Source organism: Glycine max, chromosome 11 (assembly GCF_000004515.6).
Source record: "Glycine max cultivar Williams 82 chromosome 11, Glycine_max_v4.0, whole genome shotgun sequence".
NCBI lineage: Eukaryota > Viridiplantae > Streptophyta > Magnoliopsida > Fabales > Fabaceae > Glycine > Glycine max.
Window position 1 is genome coordinate 17,512,943 of NC_038247.2, and position 21,467 is coordinate 17,534,409.

Here is a 21,467-nt window from a genome sequence, read left to right on the forward strand (position 1 = left end):
CTTAGAGCCACCTCAAAATAATAAAATAAAGCACTAAACCTGTGTTGTTATAAGAACTCTCATGACAGTAATGCCACTGCTGCTTCAATCAATGTAATCTTTAAAGGGGTGTAATTGTGCAACCATTGATGTACTTAATTTGAAACATAAAACCACGGGCAGTTTGGGAATTGCGAAGGTTTCAATGTTGGGATTAGGGCTGCTGAAAGCAAAATCCACAATTATGCCCCCTCTCACTCATTAGTCCAAGGAACAACCACTTCTTCAGGACCTCAAGACATTTATAAAAGCCAGTGCAATCACCTACAAGTTTTATCCAAAAGCCACCTCTTTTTCTGCTTCCAAGTGACTTACACAACCAACGAGACAAAGATGAGTCCCATTGGCTTGTCCTTCCTCTTCTTCCTTCCTTTAGCACTTCTCTCTATTGCCAGAGGTCAAGAAAGAGCTCCTCATGGGCTTGTTTATGAGAGTCCTGTACCTTTTCCACCAGCAGCATATGACTTCTTTCATCCCAATGCTCAAAAGCCTGAGAAAGAAGAGCCATGTGCTGCATCCAAATGTTCACCACTGCCTCTAGCAGCTCAAGTGGATGCCACTCAAATATATGAAAACAAAGCTTCAGAAACACAGAAAGATGGGAAACAAATAGGAGCTGGGGGGGTAGCTGGCATTATCACTGCTGTTGCTTTTGCTGTGCTTTTAGCCATGGGAATCTACTATGTAAAGGTCACTCGCCAAGCCAACATGAGTAGAGCCAGTAATAGTGTTCAATCTCATGCTTGATGTGCTTTATTTAATCACATCAAAACCTCAGCTTAGAGCAAGGCATAAATACTCTTCCAGTTTGCCCAAATTCCCAAAATATTGTTTCCTTAACCATATATATGTGTGTGTATGTATCTCACTCTCTTATTTCTTAGCACTAGTTCCATTTCCCCTTGTTTGTGGTTAACAATGTAACTACGGCTGTGATAGTGATTGATATCAAATTTGGATTTTTTACATATTTCATAGTCATGTGTTTCCAATTTCTTGCTACTGAAAATAATAAGATAAAATCAATGTGAAGCAACATCAGATACAAAATAGCAGGTCTATTACAGAACCTACCTGGAACTGGATGGTATCAAAATACAAGAGTGTTGGCAACACACTCTTTCAGAAACACTCTTACTGGTTAAAATTATGTGACCCACATATTTAGTGGGACATACATGAAATTCACTCAATAGGAGAGTGTCAAAAAAAGTGTTAGAAGCATTTCTCAACGTACAATAAGCTGTGAACATGAATCCTGAACCCATTACAAGCAGACAAACAATAAAATTAAATTCCACAAACACTTTGAGTTTTGAGAGGCTTCTTGTCGGTGATACTAAACCTAAGGCCATATCTTATCTCTTTAATCAGACCAAAATTAGCTAGTACCATCAAGTCAGGCGCATAGAAATATAAATATTCTTCTGCACAAATTATTGTCACTGTATATTTTCTACTGATTAAGAAGAGTTATATTTACGATTAAATTTTATAAAAGAAACAAATACAAAAGAAAAAAAAATCCAGATCATTGGATTTCACTATTTGACATCCTAATTGAAGTAATTTCTATTTTAAAGTATTTGAACCAAAATCAAAACAATATTGAAGTGGTTTATTCTTTAGGATCTATTGATATTCTATCTTAGAACTTGAACACGAGAACTATCGAAACTCCCAAGCATTAGAATCACATCAAGACAATGCCGACCAGTGAGTGAATCATTATGTGCAATTTACACTTTTATTGACAACAGACACCAGTAACATGCTAAGAGAATGCCAATTCATAGAGACAAAGTCAATGTAAGTAAATTCTAATATTTAGAAATTAGTAGTGCTCCAAGGAAGAAGAATCAGGTATCTTGATTCATATATTAAAGCAACACAAAAGTATTGCAGAAAACATTACACTGGTTTTTAAACATCGTCAGCACTGCCCATGTGCACAACCATTTAACAAACTATTTAGAATAAGGCAAAAATAAGGCCAAGTATTGTATGTTTTGATATCAAAATTACAAGAGATGGTACTAAAAATAAAATCACTCATAACATTTCTACCATCCACGTGAGCTGAGAGACTTTATCAAAGGTCCAAATGTCTGATCCACAGTTTTGTTCCATACATGTGCAAATTCAGAACGTGACTTCTTCCCAAATATAGGTTCTTTAACCTAATAGAGCATGAAAGCCGAAAGGTTAGAATTTAAGTGTCAAATCAAAATAAAAGGTTTTAAGTCAAGGGTGACAATACATGATAGATTGAATGCCCAGTATTCCAAGTATATTGCAACTCGTGCATGTGGAGTTTAAATTAGATGGAAATTCTTGCAAGTATAAGAAATAAGTATAGTAAAACACATGAATGTTCAAATTATTGTGCAAGGGTGTGTAAAAGTGAGTGAGGCTTTATCAATTTAGAAAAACAAACCATGCTATGGTATAATGCTGATGCATATACACGGCTTCATTAAAAAAACAAACTTATTTATCTGCTTCTTATATCTCATCATATATAATTATTCTCCAGCAAACTTCACATCATGCACAAAGACATACATGAACATGGTGAACAATTCCATCTCTCATTTTGAATCCTTCCCATGCAGTGAAGTGTGGCAGTATAACCAACTACATAAAAAAAAAATGGAAGCAGCGTGGTGGTTTCAGTGACTAAGTGCATGCTCAAGGGAATGTTTCAGCTCCCTAAATGCACACCGACATACCATAAACATGATTTTACAAAAGAAAAAAGGTTGAATTGTAGCAAACTAAAAATAAAGTTTTCTCCTAAAAGCACATTTACCTACATTACATTGATGTATACTTTGCTCCCCCGACACGACAAATTATAAGGAGAAAAAAAATCACAGAATTAGGCCCAAACCCGCAGGACACACCACAGTCCACTCATTCATTAAAGAGTCAATAATAATGCTAATTTAATTTTTCTATCGAATATCTGTGAATCCATCTATGCAATCGGATAACTTGAATAAAGAGGAATAATATGAAAAAGAAAGGGAAAGCCGAGAGCGTGTGGTACCTGAGATTGGGAATCGGAAATAGAAGCGTAGATGTATCTGCGTTGCTCAAACACAACAACTCCCGTCAATACAACTCCCAATGAAGCTCCCAGAAGCCGTTCCTATTTCCCAACCCAAATCCACCACCATTAAATTTCATACTTTTGAATTGAAACAAAAAACAGAACCCTAAATTGATTATGTTAGAGGAGAGGAATACATACCTGGGTGAGAATGCTAATCATCCTTTTCCTTTTGTTTTGTTTTCCTGCGACAGATTTATCGGAACAATGCTCCTGAGCTTTCAATTGCGCTGTCTGAACCCCCAACAACGACCACGATCTTGCTTCGGGAAAAGGCTTTGCTCCTCCACGACGTCGTATTCAACGCTTGCTTCTCCAGTCTTGGGCCTGTTTGTTGGACTGACCAAACCACCGAGGGCCCATATAATGCAATTGAAATAAACTAAAATTTTATTAAAAATGCTATTACCTGGATTATACCTTAATGATGTTTCTTAAGATCATTTTTTTTATAAATTAAATTTATTAAAAACGATGTAGTTGAGTACAAGCCTACAAGGTATACCCAACCCACAAGATTTATAACATAAATAAATACATTGAAAGCACCCAATGTCACTTGTGGTGGCTGTGGTTAACACCCGACAAATATACACGATTTAAAATGCATGTTTAGATACTATAATTCTCCCCCTCTTTAGCCATCCGTGGAACTTCAAACTACATTGCATAGATCTGGTTCATTAACATGTTTATTAAGATCATATTGCCTCCTTAGCAAACAAACCTTCCTAGCCAAAATTTACAGGGAGTTGGCAAACGAAGCTTGTAAGTCCAACATTAAGATAGTTTATTTTAGATGGCAATTTTCTAGGATGATCTATAGTACACAAAAATAATCAATATTTATCAAGATTATACAATCTTATGGTTTTCTTTTGATGTGCAATCTTATGGCTGTTTGTTACCACTAAAATTGTGAATTGAATTGTCTTATATCACACATTCATATTATTCATTAATGATCATGTGATATATATTTAATTATATCATATTGACAATAATTCTAAGATGATACGTGAGATATATAGTACGATTATAAATATTAAATGTTTTCAAAGGTTACTTTAAGAATTAAAATTAGTATACAAACTAAAAAGATTAAAATCACCTTAAACCGAATAAATACACATTTAACAAATAAAAACTTAAAATTTATCTCATATGTTTCACATATTAAATAGGTTAATATTAATTTATTCGAGTAGCTTAAAATATTATTTGATTAAATTGAACATGTTTAGTAACCAAGTTTATTCCACTAACTTTCTAGTTTATTTTATCTTGATCAAATTTTGCTAGGAAAGTAAGTTAACTTATAATTTTATAACCTTTTCATTTATTTTTATTGATTTTAATATACTTGTCCTTTTTTGTTATCATAGCTATTTATTAAGTTATTATATTATTTTTTTACTTACAAAATTTAAACTTATCCTATTTCACAGTGGACGTGGTTAATTTGGACTCCAAGATCTTGTATATCTGATCAAGAGTTTCCTTTATTAAGAGGACAAGAAAACAATCTATAAAACAAAAAACTTGACACTTAAGGTAGGAGAGTACTATTGAATATGAAAGAAGTGAGATGAAACTTAATACTTATAGAATGGAATGAGAGCTTGTAGATAATAACAAATAGATAAAGTGTGACTTCCATAAATAATTGACTATCTCCATGAGATAAAGAAATGGTAATATATTCAAATAATATAACAGTTAGAGATAATTTGTTAGTCAAGAGTCCTATTATTATATAACGTCTATGTTCCTATGCATGTGAAGGGTTAATGTGTGTCTCTTGGAATACACATAACTTGACACATATATTTTGTAGATTTTGGATAGTATAATTCTCTTGTACTATTTTAATATATTTATTAAGTAATTATTTTTTAAAACAAAATATGTTTTTTAATATAATAAAAAAGCTAAAATTATATAAAAATCATAAATATATATTCTCCTATCTCATCTAACAACTACCAATCATTTAATTAATAAAATTTTACTAGTTACATTGTTTTTATCTACCGAAATTGAACTAAGGTATCAATATATTTATAATAATTAAAACACATTACTCAACTAATTAAATTACTCTAAGAAAAAACTAATTGAGTTAGAATTTTTAATATATCATAAGTTCCATTTGATTTAATAAATTAACTGATAAACTTTTAATTTTTATCAAACAACTAACTTATTATTACCTTTAAAGTATACTAGTATTAACATATAGCCTCTCTTTTTTTGTTTTAATTAACTTATGGCCTTTAAAGTAACTTATGAGATAATTTTGACATATAGCCATATATTATACTTTTTAGAATAAGATAATATTTGAAATGATAGAAAAAAATTATATTTTATTATTTAAATTTGGAAAATAAGAATTATTCAGCTTGTTTTATTAATTACCTTTATTTTTCTCTTTCTGATTTAAAAGAAGTGAGATGAAATAAAAAATTTATTCTATTATTACATTACATAATAAAATATAGTATTAGTTCCATTCTATTACTATATGGCAACTCTTTTAATCAATACAAATATAGTATTAGTCCAAGGACAGTTCATACTTGATTGAGATGTATGTCAAATCCGACAACTCATATAGTGAATTAATTTACTCACTATACTAACTCCTAACTCCAACTTGACCTACATTTCTATTTCCCCGGCGAAGCTATTCGATCTCGATCTCAATTTCCAATCCACAGATCACAATGCTAACTCGTAAACGACTCGTCGTTTCTCTCTCTCTCGCCACTCTCCTTCTCTTCTCATCCCTCTCTCTCTCTCTCTGCGATAAAACCCCCCCTCAAAACGACAACAAAAAAAACAACAACGACGACGACGAAGATCTCAGCTTCCTCGAGGAATCCGATGACGCTGCCACCACTTCTCACCAAGGCCATTTTCCAGATCCCGACGAGTTCGACGAGGACGACGGCGACGACGAGGACGACTTCGGCGACTTCGCTGGCTTCGACCACTCGTCGGAGGAGGCGTTCAAGGAGCCCGAGGTGGACGACAAGGACGTCGTCGTTTTGAAGGAGCGCAACTTCACCACCGTCGTCGAGAACAACCGCTTCGTCATGGTCGAGTTCTACGCGCCCTGGTGCGGCCACTGCCAGGCCCTCGCGCCGGAGTACGCCGCCGCCGCCACCGAGCTCAAGCCCGACGGCGTCGTTCTCGCCAAGGTCGACGCCACCGTCGAAAACGAATTGGCGAACGAGTACGACGTTCAGGGTTTCCCCACCGTCTTCTTCTTCGTCGATGGGGTCCACAAGCCCTACACTGGCCAAAGAACCAAGTAAAACTCGCTGCATGTTTTGGATCTTCGAATTTCGTTCTCAATTAAGTGTAATTGCTTTTTGAATTTTCAATTGGAGTTGACTGTTTGACTTTTTTTTGTTGCATTGCAATGCAGAGACGCTATAGTGACATGGATTAAGAAGAAGATAGGACCTGGTGTGTCCAACATTACTACGGTGGAAGAAGCTGAACGTGTATTGACCGCGGGAAGCAAAGTTGTTTTGGGCTTCCTTAACTCTTTGGTTGTAAGTTTTCAAATTCTATTTGCCAGTTGAATTTATTTGGCAATTTAAGTGTCTATTTCAATATAGGTTTATGTTTAGAATGTAATTTCTATGCACTTATAGTGGAAAAGGATTAAATAAAAAATCATGATAGTTATGGTTTTAAGGTAATTATTGTTAAAGTCAACAAACTTATCATACATGCATGTGTGCAATTGGACGACAATGTAAAATCCAGCGCATAGACTGTTTTCTCTTATGTTTATCATGATCATACTACGGTAAGTTTTGTGCAAAAATTAGATAGAGTGATACACTGCTTCAATTCCTAATCTATCAGTGTAATATAAGGGCGGTTTGCTGTTGACTGTTGTTGGTTCTCTAGATTAGACTTAGAGGATCTGAGCTTTTGATAATTCAATCTATGATACTGTTTGTTGTTAGGCTTTATGCTTTGCTTAATGCTTATCTCTGTTATAATGTGCAGGGTGCAGAGAGTGACGAACTGGCTGCAGCATCAAAGCTTGAGGATGATGTCAATTTTTATCAAACTGTGGTAGCTGATGTGGCGAAGCTTTTCCATATTGATGCAAGTGTTAAACGCCCTGCTTTGATCTTGCTCAAGAAAGAGGAGGAGAAATTGAACCATTTTGGTTTGTTCCTTATACTTCTCCCTCCTTTCCCTTTGAAAAAAAGAGACAATTATTATGGGCAACTGCGAAATTGCATTGCCATGTAGATATAGGAATTACTAGAACAGCTATGTTATTCACATATCTTTTTCCACAGTGACAATTTTTATAGAGGGTTCTAAGAATATGAATTTGAATATTTTTTTTTTATATTATTAGTCGATGTTTCTCTAAAACACTTTTTTCATGCCAAAGATTAAATATCTCAAACAAAAAGTTTGCAGTTCAGTGGTCTATAATACTATTTTTAAATTTAAGTTTGAGTCAAATTCAATTCCACAAAACTGTCTTGTAAGACAAGAGTTGTTCTTCACTTATATACACTTACTAGTCGATGTAAAATCTCGTATGACTATTGCATCATCTATTATATCTCATTTTTTTTTTCTTTTTTTTTTCTCTTAGTTATATAATTTTTGTACGAATTGTTCTACAAATAAAATTTCTAATGGCAACTTAAGAAGCAACACCAGGGTCTTCTATACTGTTTTTGCTGTTCTGTCTGTCACAAGTTTGGCGAGGGATATTAATGATTATGGTCCCATGTTTTAGTGTTTTACCAATGGGTCCTCCTTACTGCAGATGGCCAATTTGTAAAAGCTGAAATAGCTGATTTTGTAACCTCCAACAAGCTTCCTTTGGTTACAACTTTTACTAGAGAAAGTGCCCCGGTAATCTTTGAAAGTCAAATCAAGAAACAAGTAATTACTTATACTTCTGCATCTTTCTTTTATTGTCAATCTAGGAACAAATATTCCTTGAAAATTGGAATCGTGACAGACTTCTAACCTTGTTGTGTGTTAAAAATTTCACTTTTAGTTGTTGCTGTTTGTGACTTCAAATGATACAGAGAAGTTTGTTCCAGTATTTAAAGAAGCAGCAAAAATTTTCAAGGGGAAGGTATATTTCCTTACATATGCTAGTATTTTACACACTGTCATTGCATTCTTTATCTATAGTCTAGACAAGTTTTATATATTGCTAATGCTGAGTGCTGAATCTTCAGATATCTCAAATTTGATCTTTCTTTCTGTTGTTCATTCATACATTTTCTCATAATAGTCCCATTTATCATTTAAAAATTAAGAAATCATAAATTTTAGTTTGCTTACTTTTAATTATAACTCATTCACCCATCCTTCCCCCCCCAAAATATTTCGTTTTTTGGTCAATAATGTATTTCTACTGTACGCTGATCTGTTGCAGCTGATCTTTGTTCATGTGGAATCGGATAATGAAGATGTAGGAAAGCCTGTTGCAGATTATTTTGGTATCGCAGGGAATGGTCCCAAAGTAATAATTTCCCCTCTCTTCTTAATTTTATTTTAGTGGTTGAGTCACGGGATTCTTCTCCTGTTAAAGTCGTTCAGATTCAAAATAGGAAGTAAATTAGGTAACTGATGAAATTTCCAATATAGGTACTTGCATTCACAGGAAATGATGATGGAAGAAAATTTTTGCTTGATGGAGAGGTGACTATTGACACAATTACGGTACTCTTCTCTTTCTTCCTGCTTAGGGGGCTCTGTTCATTTTTATGGAACATGCATAAATGCTTTCTTCTGTTTTAGAAAGTCTTGGAAGAGATTGTGGCTAAAAATCTGTATTCTTATTTTTTCTCAGGCGTTTGGGAATGATTTCCTTGAAGACAAGCTAAAACCTTTCCTCAAGTCAGATCCAGTTCCTGAAAGCGTAAGTTATTTTGTTATCAGTCCGTGTTCCATTGGCCAAAATTTTCATGTCTGACATGTTTTCTTACTTGATGACAGAATGATGGTGATGTGAAAATAGTTGTTGGTAATAACTTTGATGAAATTGTCTTGGATGAGTCAAAGGATGTTCTGCTTGAGGTACAATTCTAACTCATAAGTTTCCAAGTCATGTATTTGCATGTGCAGCTTGTTCGTGTTAATCTAATGTTTGTTGTAATATTAGATTTATGCTCCCTGGTGTGGCCACTGCCAAGCTCTGGAACCAACATACAACAAGCTTGCTAAACATCTTCGCAGCATTGAGTCTATTGTTATAGCCAAGATGGACGGAACAACAAATGAGCATCCCAGGGCCAAAGTAAAACCAAATTTAAACTAGATGTTGACAGAATATACTAGAGTTTGTGCTATTGCTATTGTGAATAATTGGCATTTGCTCTAACTCTTGGCGTGTTTTGAATTTTCATGAATGCATGAGTATTAACCGAGTTATGTTCTCCACTTTGCAGTCTGATGGATTCCCCACTCTTCTCTTCTTCCCAGCAGGAAACAAGAGTTCTGACCCTGTACGTTATTATTAAATGACACTGCACAGGTTTTCTATTCAGCTATCCTGGATTAGCATGCACTGTATCACTAGATGATCTAATATGTATCTGTTTCATTGTATATGCAGATTCCTGTTGATGTGGACCGTACAGTGAAAGACTTTTATAAGTTCCTCAGGAAACATGCATCAATCCCATTCCAGCTCCAGAAACTAGCCTCAACTACTAAAACCGCCAGTGAGAGTTCTGATGTCAAGGAGAGCCAAAGCAGCACCACCGAAGTGAAGGATGAATTATGAGAGATAAAGGATATTTCTATTTATAAAGATATATGATTCAGACAGATGATAACCGAGTGAAAAGGTGCTTAGCAAAGAAAGTGACACAACGATTGGGAGAGAAAGCCGTCTATTTTTCCTCACCCTTCCAAAAGACAACTAGCCAAGTAGAGGGTAGTGAAAAAATGAGGTAACCTGTGTATTAGTTTCTTCAACTTTTACATGTTTGAGTATTAGAATTTTGGTTGAGACTTTAATTTTAAAAATGGCTCGAAATTTTATTGTATCTGCAGTCAATTTTATTTTCGGTGTCAGATTATTTGGTTATTTTTGCCCTTAGTAGGTTAAGCTAGTTGATAAAAAAATTGAACTTTCATTAAAGAATGGGTTTGACATGCAAGGCAAATTGCATGGATTGTGTTGTTATTTGCTTGTACAAAAGTTATTTTAAATATTTCACAAACTACCGACAAAAAGGCATTTCATAAACTCAACTTAAGTCAATTACCGATCATTCAGAAATTTTCAATTCCCAAATTCGTAGTGACACCATCCCCTGAATCAAGGGTGGTACTGTCCGATTGCTCTGTTTTTTATACGTAGCTGTCTTTGCAAAAGGCTAAGGGTGTCGAAACAAGTTCGGCCTGATGGGTCGATATGCATAACCAGTACAAATGGGTTGGGTTTCAGTTCAATCTACCAATCCGAAACAGGTTGGGTTGGGTTGACACGTTTAACTTGCCAATCATTAAAATATAGGTCAAATTTCTCTACTCCCAATACAATAAATCATCCAAGATCAATGCCGACAATGAGAATGAAGTATTTGAATAACTCAAAAAGGAACTATTCCTTGAATGCGGGAATCTCATTTTTCTTAAAGTTTTTCATTGATGATCAATGAAATTCATCTATCTAAAGAACGAGTTAAAAAATGACCAGAAGCAAGCTGAACTTCCCTAAAATGCTAACGAACAACTCCTTGCAAAGACCAAACTAAGATGGCAAAAAGAAAAAAAAAAAAAAAAAGCTTGGCTACAAGTGACTCTTGTTAAAAGGATCAAAAACAAACTTGGCTTTCTTATATCGCTAACAAGCTACTCCTCGGAAAGGCCAAGATAAGAGAATGTGGTAGTAATTACTCTCTCTAGACTTAATTATAAGAAGAAAAGAAGTTTGATGGACTTAAATAGCATTCTAAAAATATCGTTCAATTATTTTTATATTAAATTCTAATAAATGACATTTTTGAAAAAAAATATTTTTAAATATGATTAGTAGAATTAAATGATGTTAATCAACTTTTGTGTTGATAAATTTATGAGATAAAATATTGGATATTCATTCAATCACAATAATTTATTATATATGATAAGTTTTACATAGTCAATGCATTAACTCCAACTTTATTTTGTTTATATATATAAGATATGATTCTTCTTTTTATTGGTAAACATATATTCTTCTTTTTAACATTATATTTTATTTCCTTAAAAACATTTTGTTTATTGCAATTTTTAATATTATATTATTTTTTTAATAAATATTTGACTTTTAAGACAAAAATTTATAAGAATATAAAGTTGGTAATGAATATTTGTTTATATTTATTACAAGATAAAACAAATAATGTAATGTTAAAAAGTTGTCATAAATAGTATAATGTAAAATGAAGAGTGAGTTTAAAAAATATTTCAGTCAATTTTTAATTTTTTTACTACCTGAAAATTATGTTTCATTGTTTGATAAAATAATTTTTTTTAGTAGTTTCTAATATTTTTTAAAACGTTACGAGAAGTAATATTTTTTAAAATATTAATCTCTAACTTTATATTTATTCTCTTTTTTCTTGAACAATTATTATATTTTCCTTTTAACTTTTTCTATTATTTTATGTTAATTTATGCAATTTTATATTTTTTAACTATTTAAACAAACAATTTTATCAAACACTTGTGATTCAATAATGTAGTTTTTCAACTTCCCGTTGACTTTCTGCTACCAAAAAAATTATTTTTTTTAATTTTTAGTTAAATTTCTAGTTAGTTTTACGAAACATGGCTTAAACAATAAACAAAAATTTAATTAAGTATTAGAAAGTAATAAAAGTTGTAATTTTAAATATTCTTTTAAGTAACATTAAAAGAAGTTTAATCTAATGAGATCAAATTATTTATTAAGTATCTATATTTTTATTAAATAAACTTATACATTGATGAAATAAACTATAAATTAATTAAAATAAATTGTTGACCACACTCGTAAGCAATGAAATTATATTCTCCTTTCATTGTTAGTATTGAACATCACCATCTCCGTCGGTCACAATGTCCGTCTCCGCCGGCACATGACAGTGCTAGACTGCCGGTGGATGTAATTAACAACAATGCTAGATTGGTGCAATTAACAATGACTTCTGTGTAACCAAAGGAACTGATCAGTGACAACTAATTGCATATACATATGGAAAATGGTGTATGGACACATGTCCTATTATACAACTAGGTAGAAATAGAAACATTGATAATAAGAAAAAAAAAATACAAATATGATAAATAATGTAACTAGATAAGAAGGGGGAAACGAGAAAAAATAATTAAAAATGTTAATTAGGTGTATAGTTTCTATATCATTATTTTATACATATATCATAGGATAAAATCATTAAAATATTTGTAATAATCACTTCAAAAATTGTGTTTAGTTTTTATTAATTGATTGGTAGTGTAATTTGTTTTATAATAATCATGTAGAAAAAAAATTAGTTTTAAATTATTTTATTTTCTACTTCTGTGATTCATATTTTCTTTTTTTAGATTAAATGTTTTTTTTTCTCCTAAAACTATCATTTACAAATAAATAAAAACTGTAAATTCCAATTTGATTTAAAGCAAACTTAGTATAGGGTTCAACTCAGAAAAATAAAAGTAAAATTAAAAAAAAAATCAATTCAATCCAAATCATTTTCTATTAAATTAAATTGACTTTATTTATTCACAGAGAAACTGTGAATAGGATTTAAATTTTAAATTGAATTGCATTAAGAAAATCAAAGTGATTGGATCAATTTTTTTCTTCTTTCAAACCATCCAAATTAATCTACAAACACACCTGTCAAAATTAGTAGCTTGGATTTGAATTAATTTGCATGTTTTTATCTTTTAAAAAAGGATTTTTACGTTTTTCATATAACCTTGGATTGATATATTTAGTAATTTTTATTAATAATCACTTTAAAAATCATATTTATCTTGATTTGGTGGATACTTTTTTTTTAGAATAAGGGTGTACAAAAATTAAACTTTTTATTAAACATGATTTTGATAAGAATCTTTTCCACAAGTATATATTCATAACATTTTTTTTCTATCTTGAAAAGACATTTTTAACACTTTATTTCATTTTTATTTTTAACCAATATCTTATATCTTATGATTAAGATTTGACTTTGGGCCTACAATTGTTGGATGTACAATTTCAGCCTGCAAGGCTACTACAATACAACATACAATTAATACTAATTAATAAGGGTAATTAATTGATACGAAGCTTCAACCCCAAAACAGTAAAACACACTCACTTTCCGTTCTTTTTGTACTCCCCACGTGTCCTCCATCGCCGTCCCCATTCAGTAATATTCTCGGTAGTTTTTTTTTTTGTTTCTAATTTCAATTGCATTATAGAGAATTCGTGATCTCTGAATTTCAATTTCAAAATTCATTTTACAAATTACTACAAATTTGTTTTGTTCCTCCCGTTCCGTTCAAACAGTTTGTCTTTCTCACATACACTTTCTTCCTTTGTTTGTCACCGCAGTTTCAATCTCAGATCCAACATTGTTCAGTCCAAATTCAACGCATTCCATGGCAAATCCTGCATCCGCAAGATTCTCCGTTCTTATTCTTCTCGTTTCTTTGCTAGTCAACATCGCCGCCACCGCCGCCACCGCCGCCGAATCGCCAGCTCCGACTCCGACGCCGGATTTTCCTCCGTCGTCTTCTCCTCCTTTTCCTTCTCCTGCTTCGAATCCTTCCACGGCCAATTTTCCGCCATCTCCAACTCCGGCGCCTTCTCATCACTCGCCGCCGGCTCCTTCGCCTAGTAGCAATCCTTCTCCGTCTCCGGCTCCGGCTCCAGTGGATGATGCACATGACGGAGTTAGCCACGCCGGCGTGGACGGCAGCGACGGAAAATCGTCCTCCTCCGGCGGAATGAGTTCCGGCAAGAAAGCGGGAATAGCGTTGGGAGTTATCATCGGTGCCGGAGTGGTTGTGTTGGGAGCGCTGGTGTACAAGAGGCGCCGCCAGAACATTCAACGGTCTCAGTACGGATACGCAGCCAGGAGAGAACTTCTGTAGGTTATAAACATTCAGTAATATTCTCGGTAGTTTTTTTTTTTGTTTCTAATTTCAATTGCATTATAGAGAATTCGTGATCTCTGAATTTCAATTTCAAAATTCATTTTACAAATTACTACAAATTTGTTTTGTTCCTCCTAGTCCTAGCTAGTAGCAAAATATAGGTTGTTCAAAAATTATCCATTCGTGTATTGAATTTTGGCTATTCTTTGGTCTATTGCCCAGGGAATCCTCTATCATTCTGCTTGTTTTTTTGTTTTTCTTTCAATTTTTTTATTTTAAAGATTAATTTATTATATTCTAAATGCTTTAAATTACTTCGATTTAGGTTAATATATGTTTCTTGCGTGTAGATTCGTTTCCAATTAAGTCTTTTGTACGAGAAAAAAAGTTTGAATTTAAGTGCAAAATGCGAATATTACACATTGTGTGCACTCAGCACTGATAAAAAAATGAGGTGAAATTGTGAAAATGACTTTTACACAAGTTTATTCATAATTTTTGTTAGATTATGTTTGGATAGAGAATTTTAATCTAGGACAATAATTTATATGAGAATTTGAATTTTTGTAATCTAGAATTCATTATTTGCATGTTTTTTTTTAAGAATTTAAATTTTTGGAATTTTAAAATAAAATTTTAAATAACTAAAAATGTGACATTTCAATTTTCTTTTAAAAGATGAGAAATTGAATTTTTTTTTTATAAAAGAACCTTCTAAAACCTTTGCCTATTCCCTTATTAACTTTCATCATCTCTTTTACCTCAAAGTTTCCAAAATCCTTAAAATATTAAAATTTCTTGACTTTAATTTTTTTTATCTAAACATAAAATTTTAAAAATAAAAGAATTTGATTGGTTATTCTGAATAATAATAATAGGATGGTAATGAAATTAGTTTTCACTGTTATCTACTATACATATTCATTCTCTTTAAATAATTTGATTAATTTAAATGTTATATTTATTCTATTTTTAATAGAATATTAAATCAACTAATAAGAATCGGATAAATATAAATTAAAATATTCAGATTTATTTTATTTTTTAAATTTTATATAATAGATATAATATTCATATAAATGAATATGATATTTTTTTTGTTGATCAAAGTAAAAATATATAATTACATGTATATTTTAAAATATAATAATTGTTTTTAAAAATAAATTTTATGTGAACACAGATAATCGAGAGTTTTTTATGTTGTTTTAATTTTCACAAGTAAAATTTAAATTAATTCACATAGATATATTTTATTATTATGAAAAATACACGTATACAATTTTAGTTAATTATCTAACAAAACAATTTAAATATATATTAGTTATTTTAGATATATACTGAATATTATATATTATATATTTATTTATAATTTATTAAAATTTAAACTGAATAATTAATAATATATACAAATATATATTATAAATTCAAATAATATAAAAAATTATTTTTATAAATTATATAATGTGAATTTAATACTCATACAAGACCCTTAAAATTATTAAGCTAGTTTTCATTAATTACTGTTTTATTTATTTATTTATTGAGATAGAATAGAAAAGTACAATAAAATATTATAAGAAATGTTATTCAATTTTGAAATCAGGAACTGAACCAATTCGAAGACAGTTAAAATGTCTTTTTGCATTTAAATGGAGCGGTAAAGAAAATTAGGTATCTAAGTATTATTTAAACATGAGTTTTGTTTATTAGTCTCTTTAGGATATCAGTTAAATATTTAAAAGAGAAAATTATTTATTATAGAGACTATAATAAAGTGTAAAATAGTTATGGACAATACAATTTTATAATCTTAATAAAAATATTTTTTATTTTAATTCTTTAATCAATAATCTAAAATACTAGTTAGTATTTGTCCTTTAAACATTCATCAATATTTAATTGTTTTTTGAAATGAACAATTCCCAAAATGTAAATCTAACGCACGCTTCAAGTTTGATATATATATATAAGTTGATTAAACGTATTTAGGGATGTGCTTGACTTATTTTTACTTCAAGGAGACTTGTTGAAGTATAAAAAAGTGTTTAATAGTACATTGGAAGTAAAAAAAAATCTTTTCATTTAACACTGCATGCAGTTAATACTTCAAAACATTCATTAGCATTTCTCTTAATTAAATGATAGACGTTCTTAACAATATTTTAACTAGCGTGTTTGTTTTTAGTGTTGGATATTAATCAAAGTTCTCCCACACAGGCAGCAACCCCTTGTTATTTTTCCGTTAACAACGTAACTTTGGAGTTTGTGTAAACTGGTAAACAAACACGTTCAATCGTTGGCCTACAGGAATTGGATGCGTGGAGGCCAAATGTGAGGAATAGACAAAGTCACAAAGACTTAACAATGAAGAAATTATAAATGTGGGGTATGAAGGTTAATGCTAGTAGCCTAATTGTTGGCGAGATACCTGAAGAATATGGTGTTATTCCATGCTTTTCCTTGAGGAGAGAAGGATGAAAAGATCGTGGATTCCATCCCTTCGTTAAAAAAATTTAATAATTAATATTTTCTCAATAAAAAAAATTTATGTTTTTGTTTTGGTTGAATTCCTATTTTAAGAAGCTCTCATATAAAAAAATCTGTAAAAATAAATATTAAGTAAAAATAATTATTACCCACTTTATGGATCCATGTGCAAAATTAACAAACTTGTTGCCAAACACAAAAGTTAACTAGAAACTTACATGTTTTGAACATACAGTATAGAAAATTATAGTAGGTGTTTCGACGCACATCCAATACACAAGTATTAGCGTGTTTGAGTATGCATTTTGGTCAGACGCGACCTGAATTTTTCAAAGCAATAAATATTAGCTTCTCCATCAATACAAGGCTTTGAAGTATGTATACTATTAAAATCACGTTAAAATTGTTCGATAAAGTAAAAGCTATAATTTTGTTTTTGAGGATACACATTGGTGCTTCTATTGGGGCAGACAAAATATAAGAATATGTAAATCCAAACACATTCTCCGTGTGTTTGCTTATTGTTAGTCATTTTTTATGATTAACTTTTGTATTAAATAGTTACATAAAATTAACATTTTTTTTTTCAAATTATGACTCTTTTTGTAGGAATTCTACGTATTTTCATATTTAGTTTGATTTTATATAGTAGATACTTTTATTTTGTGAATTAATGTTGAAATCACTTCAATTTCAGACTAAAAAGAGAGAATGTTCAAGCAACTGATGTCTCGCTAAGCGAGACATATGTGCTTAGCGTGCTGGGAAATCCTAGAAGATGATCAATGAGAGATGTGCTCGCCCATCGCGCCGCAAGCTCGCCCAGCGAGTCATTTGTCTCTTATCGTGCTCAGCACGCCCACCTCGTTAAGCCAAAATTCACTTACTCTCGCTTAGCAGTCAGTCTCGCTAAGCGAGCCTTCAGAAGCTGAAACGTCCAAGTAGTCTTTAAAACACTGAAGTTGACGAAAATTAAAAGGAGAGGAGTCGAAAAACAGAGTCAAGAGAGAAGTTAGAGCAACAGAAACAGAGTCACCAAGAGAGTTTAGGTTAGATGAGTGAAATTAGGATTTTAGAGGTTGAATGAGACATCCTCAACCCTTCTTTGCCATTTTCTTTCACTCAAACTCTATTTTTCCTTGTATTGTAAGCTTATTTCTTGTAATGGAAGGCTAAACCTCTCTGTTGAGAAGTTCTGCTAAACCCTTGATATAACATTCTTTCACTATCTATTTAATGTTGTTTTTATGTATTCATTGCTTTTATCTATGCTTATTTTTACATGCTTGTGGTTTGATCACCCATTTGTATGTATAGTTAGGATTTTTAACATTGGGAAGTACTTTAAAGCCTTAGAACTTGGTAGAGCCAGCTAGAAAACTGTATGTTTAGGAATGGAGTGCAACAATCTAGTCCATATTATGCTGTAGACTTAATGCAACTCTTTTAGGCTGAGTTTGTTGAAGGATCAAGGACGAGGTTTAAAAAGAGTTAGACCCATTCACTCGAGAGATCTTGATTTTGGGTAATTTCTCAACATAAGAATACTAGGGTAACATTAAATAGAGAAAAATACATAACAACATCAAGGAAAATTTAGTAAAACAACCCAAAGCTTTTTACTTGACTGTTTTACTTCTCAAACTTTATATATTTAGTTTATAGTTAACTAGATTTTAGAACAAAAACCCAACTTGATATTTATTTCACTTTTGGTTGTACAAATGTTTGCTCACTGAATGCACAGTTCTGAGTGAAACATATTTCATGTGGATACAATATTCAGTCTTACCGTTTTAATATACTACTTGTGCGAATCAGAACACTTGCCTACGCTTCAAGCACTTATGTGTTGATAACATGAATTTTTACGTCTTCACAGAAACTATCAAGTATAACTTTTGTATCTTTTATTGACCAAATGTTACTTTTTATGTTTCACATAAATTTGTTTATAACACCGGTTTAAAAATTAATATTGAAAGTGCCTGACTTTGATATTAATGGATACAACATCCATTCAAAACTAATATTAAAGGACTTTTTTTAATTGATGTTAAATATTTTTTTTTTGTACTAGTGAAACATATTGCTATCTTTCAACAACATAGAAAAATTGAATAAATAATCTATGAGAAGAGAGAAGAATATAATACCTAGTCAATAGAGATAGACTAAATAATTAGACCTTGTCAAAGTTTAGAAACCCTATTTATAGTTTTTTTTACATGATTTTCATCTGAAAAAAACACATACGTAACTAAAATAAGTCTAACATTTTTTCTATCCCTATCATACAGGTATGTATACACAGGTTCTAATGCCTTGAAGGTGGCACGATGCTTAGTTCTAAGACATATAAGATCTAACATTGGCATTCACTTCGGTCAACTAACTAGCATTGTTGTAGGAAATAATGTATATATTATTATATTGTCATTGATGGAGGCAAAGCAAATTAATGCACTCTGGTTGGTATGTATCCATAATGCAGTTGAGGAGTCTCACGGGCCCAGCTTTAATTGTGGTGGCGGTGTTAAAAGGAAATTCCCATATTCTGCTTTTGCCTTTTCGAATATTTTTTGTGTTGAGAGTAAGACTTACATATACAACAGGAGAAGACAGTGAGTTTTGACAAATTCATATCAAGTGTAACATGAACTGTCGTTTTTACACTCCTGGTGGAGACCTTTTCTCTCTCTTTTTATGAGCTGGATGAAGCCTCAAGGCATTGGTTGCATGCTCCATTTCTATTCCACGCTTCACCACAGTCTGTGAATTAAATTGTGAGAACATAGTCAAACTTCATTTAGTCTGCATGATTGAAAAGTGTTTGTTTCATGCAACCTTTTAAAATTTCTAGAAATGTGGTAGACATGGAAATGTATATTTTCACGTTTGTTTAAAGATAATCAAAAAATATTTTTAGATATCTTTTATTTTCAATTAAATGAGATCTTTATGCTTATGTTAATTTTGTATTGAGATGATTTCTATGAAAAAATAATCTGAATATGGATTTCTTAGGGTGATAATCATATTAATTATGTAAAAAATTTTATTATGTCTCCAATATCAATACTTATATAATAGTTAGTATTTTAGATCCTGCAATTCAGTTTTAGTAATAGAGGGCGTGAATTGAAGACAAAAGATAAATATGTTAGAGTTGTTTTTGAAAATTAATTATTGATATGAAGATAGTTTATCGATTTTGTTTTTTGTTTACTTTGGTATGGTTAAAGTTTTGTTATATGTGTCATTTTGTATTGCTCGTTTTTTATAAGCTTGAAGGAAACATTTGGTGTCGCGTTAATTTCTTTAAAAGTAAGATGTGGTTAAAAAACTTTTTAAAAAATTTCTATAGGTGTATATAATAAGTTTTGTGTAGGTGTATATCATAAGTTTTTTTTTTTATTTGTAAACTGGAATGTTTAGTCTTGTGTCTTATTGTGTAGGTGTATATAATAATTTTTTTTTTTACAAGAAGAGATGTACATAATAAGTTTTTGAATATAAAGATGATATTTCAGTACTATAACATACAATCCTAGAAAAAAATATCTTGAACCAAATAATTTGTTTAAATATTCCTACGAATATAAAAAAGATTCCCAACCAATTTTAATAGTTAAACAAACATAATTTTTCTTGAAATATTTAGAAATATCATTTTCATATAATATTCCTATGAATAACATTTTCAAGAATAAAATAAAATGATATGAAACAAACGTTTTCTTAGTTTTTTCTTTTTGAGAATGTTTTAGTAGGTGTTTGATTTAGTTTATTTTAAAATAATATTCATTAATTTTGTTTATTGTATGAGAGAATTCTTGAAGTTAAGACATTTATGTAGGCATTTTTTTGTACAATTATGGCGCTGAAGATAACAAAGACTTTAAATATACAATCCAGACCTCTCACTACTCACCGACTTTTGTGGTTTTAGAATAGGCATGATACGTTTTTTATTTATTTGTAGAAATTAAAGATAAGTATAAGAAAATTTATAATGATTTATACATTTTATTTAACCAATCGAGTTAAACTCTTTTAGTGAATAAGCATTATTTAACACAAATAAATATCACACATATTTTTTATTCCATTTAATTCCACACTTTGAACTGCAAACTATTTTCTCATTCTGCTGCAACCTTGCACCAAATTGAAATATGTAATTCTAAGCAAGTCTAAACCTTGTCTGGGGCTTCTAAAAGGTGCCCATCTTGGAGGTTCATATTTTTTTATTAAAAAAGAAAAGCTACAAGAATTAAACTATTTATTACTTGGTTAAAATTTTGATATTATGTAAACAACTAACTAATCTCGAGTAGAATTTCATGTTGATGTTAATGTTGGCACGAGATTAACGATCTTGCGTAGACAAAGGGCATGCACCAAAATCACGCTTAAGTCTTTATTAGCACACTAAACACGAAAGCTATAGTAGTCCAAACTCAAGCAGCTGATTAATAAATACATGTTTAGAGGTTCACTCTTCACCCTTTGCTCTTAATCACATAATCAATTCTCTATTCAGGGTCCATTTGTCCGTGTTTATTTTAAGAACAAAGTTTCTTTTTAATAAAAAAACGTTTGTTTATAATTGAAAATATATGCCTCAAGAAATATTTCAAATATTAAAAATAATCTTCCAAAAATTTTCTTTTTAAAAAACTTT

At 31.1% G+C, this 21,467-nt stretch overlaps 4 protein-coding genes across 5 annotated transcripts; 3 read left to right on the plus strand and 1 right to left on the minus strand.

The window, feature by feature from the left end:
* On the plus strand, positions 1-2,082 carry LOC100783486 (uncharacterized). The gene has a single exon (XM_003538147.5). It carries the CDS (start codon positions 373-375, stop codon positions 784-786), a length of 414 nt encoding a protein of 137 aa, XP_003538195.1. The 5' UTR covers positions 1-372; the 3' UTR covers positions 787-2,082.
* LOC100306159 (uncharacterized) lies at positions 1,890-3,499 on the minus strand. 2 transcript variants are annotated; one of them, XM_014764051.3, is made up of 4 exons: positions 3,296-3,485; positions 3,092-3,193; positions 2,605-2,676; positions 1,890-2,219 (listed from the first exon to the last, which is right to left on the minus strand). In XM_014764051.3, the coding sequence occupies exons 1-4, from the start codon at positions 3,314-3,316 to the stop codon at positions 2,103-2,105; spliced, it is 312 nt and encodes a 103-aa protein (XP_014619537.1). In that variant the 5' UTR covers positions 3,317-3,485; the 3' UTR covers positions 1,890-2,102. The 2 variants fall into 2 exon arrangements, with proteins under 2 accessions (XP_014619537.1, XP_003538205.1); XM_003538157.5 differs by lacking the exon at positions 2,605-2,676 and having other exon boundaries at positions 3,296-3,499.
* A 2,227-nt stretch (positions 3,500-5,726) lies between these two features.
* Positions 5,727-10,215, plus strand: LOC100790223 (protein disulfide isomerase-like 1-4). Its single transcript, XM_003538159.4, has 12 exons — positions 5,727-6,473; positions 6,591-6,720; positions 7,187-7,352; positions 7,974-8,092; positions 8,211-8,291; positions 8,598-8,684; positions 8,810-8,884; positions 9,015-9,083; positions 9,161-9,241; positions 9,327-9,461; positions 9,613-9,669; positions 9,780-10,215. Exons 1-12 carry the CDS (start codon positions 5,884-5,886, stop codon positions 9,948-9,950), a joined length of 1,761 nt encoding a protein of 586 aa, XP_003538207.1. The 5' UTR covers positions 5,727-5,883; the 3' UTR covers positions 9,951-10,215.
* A 3,463-nt stretch (positions 10,216-13,678) lies between these two features.
* Positions 13,679-14,502, plus strand: LOC112998382 (vegetative cell wall protein gp1). Its single transcript, XM_026124417.2, has one exon. It carries the CDS (start codon positions 13,793-13,795, stop codon positions 14,285-14,287), a length of 495 nt encoding a protein of 164 aa, XP_025980202.1. The 5' UTR covers positions 13,679-13,792; the 3' UTR covers positions 14,288-14,502.
* The last annotated feature ends 6,965 nt before the right edge of the window (positions 14,503-21,467 follow it).